This window comes from Triticum dicoccoides, unplaced genomic scaffold (assembly GCF_002162155.2).
Source record: "Triticum dicoccoides isolate Atlit2015 ecotype Zavitan unplaced genomic scaffold, WEW_v2.0 scaffold32018, whole genome shotgun sequence".
NCBI lineage: Eukaryota > Viridiplantae > Streptophyta > Magnoliopsida > Poales > Poaceae > Triticum > Triticum dicoccoides.
The window spans coordinates 8,752-14,479 of record NW_021263051.1 but is presented as its reverse complement, the minus strand read 5'-3'; the positions used below and the strand labels follow the sequence as shown (position 1 = coordinate 14,479).

The 5,728-nt window shown below is 42.1% G+C and overlaps 1 protein-coding gene across 1 annotated transcript in view; it reads left to right on the top strand.

Moving 5' to 3' along the window:
* Positions 1–465: 465 nt before the first annotated feature.
* Positions 466–5,728, top strand: part of LOC119345867 (alpha carbonic anhydrase 8-like) — a 10,025-nt gene continuing 4,762 nt past the window's right edge. The window contains exon 1 of the mRNA XM_037615718.1: positions 466–640. Coding sequence (XP_037471615.1) covers positions 466–640 — 175 coding nt within the window. The remainder of the gene's footprint in view (positions 641–5,728) is intronic.

The following is a 5,728-nucleotide window of genomic DNA, read 5'->3' as shown; positions in this document are numbered from 1 at the left end:
TTGAATGAAGCGGTTATGAAGTCCACATGATGTACGCCCACATTTTGAGGGATCCGCAAATTTGAATGAAGCGGTTATGAAGTCCACATGATGTACGTCCGTACATCCTTCTATAAATACATAGCCCGGCCGGCCATCCCACTATCCCATCCCTTCCTCGCCTCCTCCATCCGCAGCACCCTCTCCATCATCTGCTTCGTCTCCGGCCGCCAGCAGGCCGGAGCAACATGAAGCTCCTTCCGACCGTCTTCCTTCTCCTCCTCGTCTTCCTTGCATTGGATGGTACGTGCATTATCAACTACTTACTGCCTTGCTTTTCCCTATCCGTATGCTACTTCAATCTCATCGAGTTCTTCATGTTCTGCCTGCATGCACGAATGTACTGACATGATCGACCTATCCTGACAGATGTGGAGGCCCCGAGGCACACCTAGGGCTCATCGTTCCAATCACCAGTGGTCCAGCATGTTCGTCTTCGGCGACGACTTTGTCGACAACGGCAACGTTCCCAACATCGTCGGTGAGAAGACGTCGCGGCAGTGGAGCTACCCGTACGGCTCTTATCGCAGCTCCAATTGGTCTGGCGCTCCTGTTCCAACAGGACGCTTCTCCAACTACCGGATGCAATCAGATTTTATCGGTATGTGTAGAATCTATAGTATGAGCAATGCTTCGGTACACCCCTCCTCACAAAACGTATAAAGGGTAATATAGACATTTCACAGATCGTATCCATTTTGTAGGTATACGCCGTATAGGAGTAGGTTATTCAAGGCTTTTTCCTGGGCTCAGCCCATTTACATTTTTTCCATTTTTCAAGTTAAAAAATTTTGCGCTACCCAAGATTCAGACCAAATATTGCGCTTATTTCTCAAGACAGTAACCAACTCGGATACATAACCCATCGTGCAGACTTGCACTTCTTTTACGTCTTGGTGTCTACAATTCCGGTTTGGATTTTTTTAGGGGTAATTCCAGTTTAGATCTGCATGGTTTTTCCATGCTATTTTTCTTTTCGTGTTTTTATACATGGTTTCCGCTTGGTTTTCTCTTCTCCTTTTTTGGTTGTCGTTTTATATCTTTATCTTTACCTACTAATAAACCAGTGATTGCTTCTGGTCGTACGTCGTCGGCTTTTTTACAGAAAAGTCCCCATGTTTCTGAGAAATTAACCCGCAGTCTTTTCTTAAGTGAGAAAAACGTTTCGTTTAGAAATTTTACAAATAAAACCCTGTAGTTTTACGGATTCAATCCGTGGTCCTCTTTCTCCCTCGCTTCCCGATCCCAGCCGCCAGGAGGCGCCCCACCCCGCATGAGCCTCGATCCGGTGCCGCGAGCTAAATGGGAGCGGCTGCGGCGTCTTGCTCCCGTGGCGACGGCGTCCTGCTGATCCAAAGAAAGATGGAGCCAGGGCATGAGGGAGAGAGGAAAGAGAGGAAGGAGAAAGGGCACAAGGTGAGGGAGGCGGTCGCCGGCAATGGCGGTTCCGGTGACCGGCCGACGGGCAGCAAGGCGAGCTCCTGTTGAGGCGGCGGAGCTCGGTACGAGCTGGTTCGTCCGGATCGAGCCTTGGCTCTCCCGAGGCGTGCGGTTGCGGGCTTCGATTTGGGTGATCCTTCTCCCCCGCCCTCCCCCTCCATGGCCAACGACATGAGTGCAGCGACCTCTTCCGCCCCCGCCATGGCTCCTCTCTATCCCCCACCAGCACCCTCCTCACCCCTTCCCCACTCCCTGCTGATCCCCAAGGCTGCCCCTCCCTCTCTCATTTGATCTGGTCTGGACGATCACTGGACACGTGAATTGCATGCTTGAAGCTTGTAGATGATCATGTGATGGACACGTGAAGATGAATGCAAAGCAAAGCTTCCCACATTGTGTATGGGGGGGGGGCACTTGAAGACTTCACCAATGTCTAGCCTTCAGCTTGAGCCAAGAAGAAACATCAACATCAAGCTCAAGTGAAAGGCTCGAGTCAAAGGTATTAGTTCGTTTGATGTTAGTGTTGTGGAATGATGACCACCGAAGAAACACATACACTCAAGAATGGATTCTCGATAGCTATGTAGTATAGCTCTTTTATGATTCTTGAGTTATAGGGACCCCGCACTACTAAGAGGGGATCAAAGGGGTTCGTGATGGATTTTCTCAAGTCAACATCTTCTCTATACAATTCCACTCCTATCCTATATACCGAAGAAAATCAAAGCCAAATAGGTTTCCCAAATCTAGGATAACACCTTTGCATATTTGGCATCCTCCATTTTGGTTGATCTTGTATGGTTCTCTATGTGAGGACCTGGGGTTTTTCCATAGCTTCAAAACGAGCCCAAGATCATCGAAATCGAAGTTCGTATGAAAAAGTTATGCATGTTTTACTTTCGGTATGCTGGCTGCTTTCTGCGGGGACGGAAGTTCCGGGCAGCCCGGAAGTTCCGGACAAGTTCCGGGGAAAGTTCCAGATTAACCAGAGAGTTTGCACATATCTGGTCCAAAGGGAGCACGGAAGTTCCGGGCCTCTCGGAAGTTCCGGGGACCAGAAGTTCCGGGCAGATTCCGGGCCAAGTTCCGGGCTAACCAGAAAGTTTGCACATATGTGTCCAATAGCTGGCCCGGAAGTTCCGGGCTACGTTTTTCTGTGCATAATGGGCAGATTTGGTGGGGCACTATATAAGGCACCCTTCTTCCCCATCGAGTCAGAGCTTTTTGGATATGAGATTTCCCCATTCTTTTGAGCTCTATCCTCCTCCCCCAAGCCTCAAAACTCCAATCCATTTGGGGGAAAACTATCCCATGGATCTAGGGTTCATTTGTTGACCTCCTCTGTTGTTCCTCTCCTCTCCCATCCCTCCATATCATTAGTTGCTTTTGGTGGGATTTGAGAGAGAGGGATTTGAGCCTTCCCGTGCTAGACCTCGAAGAGATTTGTGAGAGTTCTTGAGAGAGATTTCATCCAAGCATACACCAACTCCTCCTCTCTCTTTTGACCAAAGCAATTTGTGATTTGAGCAAGTCTTGAGCATTTCCCCCTTTATCTTGTTACTCTTGGAGGTTGGAGACTCCTAGGCGGTAGGAGTGGTCTGGTGAGGAATCAACTTGTGATTTGTCCCCCGAAAAGTTTGTGAAGGTTTGGAGGCCGCCTCCAGGTCTACCACTAGTGGTTGGGAATCACCTTCGTGGTGATATCTCAAGGAGAATAGGGTGAGCCTTCGTGGCGCTGGTGTGCCTTCGTGGTAACATCCACCTCTCTAACGGTGACTAGCTTCCCTCCAAGGAAGTGAACATCGGGATACATCCTCGCCTCCGTGACTTTGGTTATCCATAACCCTAACTCCTTACTTGTGGTTTACTTTGGTCATTTGACCGTACATTCACTATATCTTGTTGTCCTCATTATATTGTGGTGGTTCATTATATTGTGTTGGCCATTTCCTTGTAGAGATTATTTAGGCCTACACTTCATATTCCGCAATTCATACTTGCTACTATTGATATACTTTGTGATTAGTGTGAATTACTAACTTGTGTCATACACTTCCATATATTGTGGTATTGCACAAGTAAATTTGTGTAACTTACTTGAGTTTGCTTGTATCATTCAATTCCATATATTGTGATACAATTTGTGTAAGCTTGTATTGCTTACTGGTGGTTGTGTGTATTATTCATTTCCATATCTCGTGATATACATTGAGTAAGTTTGTGTGACTTACTTGTGCTTACTCATATCCTCGTTAGTCTCATCTTGTTTATGCTAAGTTGTTGGTGCACTTAGTGAGCCTAGTATATTTAGGATTTGTGCTTGAAGAGTATCCGCTTAGTTTATTTCCGCATTAGGATATAGCCAAATCCATAAAAGATTTTAAAACGCCTATTCACCACCCCCCCTCCAGGCGACATCGTGGTCCTTTCAATTGGTTCAAATTTTGCGTGCGTGATTATAATGAGTATGCCCACCTTCTGGCAAAATTTGGTGTCATTTCAGGCATGGTAAGAAAACACAACATATACAACCAGGACCGTTCGGGTAGGCCGTCAGGGCAAGTCTCGAAGAACTTTTTTTTAGCTCCAACAAAGGAACCCATTTTTTTCTTCAGACAATGGCATCACCATGGAAAGCATCCCTGCCAAGTTTCGTTGATATCTGACATTTTATACAATTTTTAGAGTTTTCTCAATCAAAAACCCTAAAATACTAGCTGGCCATGACACAATGTGCATTTTTTTCCATATTCCTTCAATTTTTGCGTGCGAGACTACCATGGGTATGCCCACCTACTGGCAAAATTTGATATCATTTCATGCATAGCAAGAAATACACCATGTACAACCTGAACCGTTCGGGTAGGCCGGTAGGGCAAGTTTTGAAGCACTTTTTTTTCACCTCTACCAAACGGATCAAATTTTTTCTACACAATGGCATCACCATGGAAAGCTTCCCTGCCAAGTTTCATTGATACCTGGCATTTTATTCAATTTCTAGCATTTTCCTAGTGAAAAAACCCTAAAATACTAGCCGGCCGTGACACAACATGTGTTCAGTGTTTGAATTTGTTCAAATTTTGCAGCGATAACTAGTATGAATATGCCCACACACTGTCAAAATTTTCTATCGTTTCATGCATGGAAAAAATGTCAACAATTTGTCATGAAATGCCCCCAATGAACATGAACATTTTCTCATGTCATAACCATTTCTTAAAAATTGTCAACAACTTGAAATATCAAATTGTGTATGAAAATTTTACAAACTTGAACACTATTTCCATTTTTTTTACAAATTCCCAATAATTTAAGAAATTTTGACCACAAATTGCTAACCACGTAATATTAATTAAAATTTATCAACTTTCATTGAATTGTAAACATTTGTTAAATTTGTGATTTTTTTAAAAAAGGGGGACATTTTTTGAGATTCTAGATATAAATATATATATATATATATATACAATATTTGAAAATAGGTTTCATAAAGAATGATAAAGTCCAAAAAAGGAGAAAAATAATTTAACAAAAATAAAAGAAAAAGGAAGAAAACTCTTAGACCTTGCCACAACTAGGTGACAACATCACCCCATCGGACGCCTGTTCGGCCGACCTAAGCGTTTGCGGATAAAAAAATCACTACAAAAGTTGCAAGCCATGTTAAATGTGGAGGATCGCATCATTTGTTTTTCGTTTATGCTTGCAAATATTCTAAAAACATATATTTAAACGCATTTTACATAATGCTTTTGAAAGGAATGTTAACCAAGGATTTAAAAAATGTTAATTATGTATAAAGAAAATGTTTCTCATGTATACAAAAAATATATAATGTGTGTGTAAAGCTGAACATGTATTTAAAAATTCCTGCAAGCATTTGAAAAAAATGTTAAACAAGTATTTAAAAAATGTTCATCAAGCATTTAAAAAATGTTAAATATTTATACAAAAATATTGACCATGTATTGAAAAAATGTCAATCAAGTTATTGAAATAAGGTAAATGTGTATAGAAAAATGTTGACTAGGTATTGAAATAGATTATTTTGTATTAAAAATATTAATGTATCATTTGAAAAATATTAAATGTGTATAGAAAAAAGTGTTAACCATGTACTCCCTCTGTACCATAATATATGATATTTTAGTAGCTCAAATTGAACTGCTAAAACTTCATATTTTATGGTACAGAGGGAGTATTAAGATATGTTAATCTTGATTAAATAATGTTTAGCAAATATTAAAAA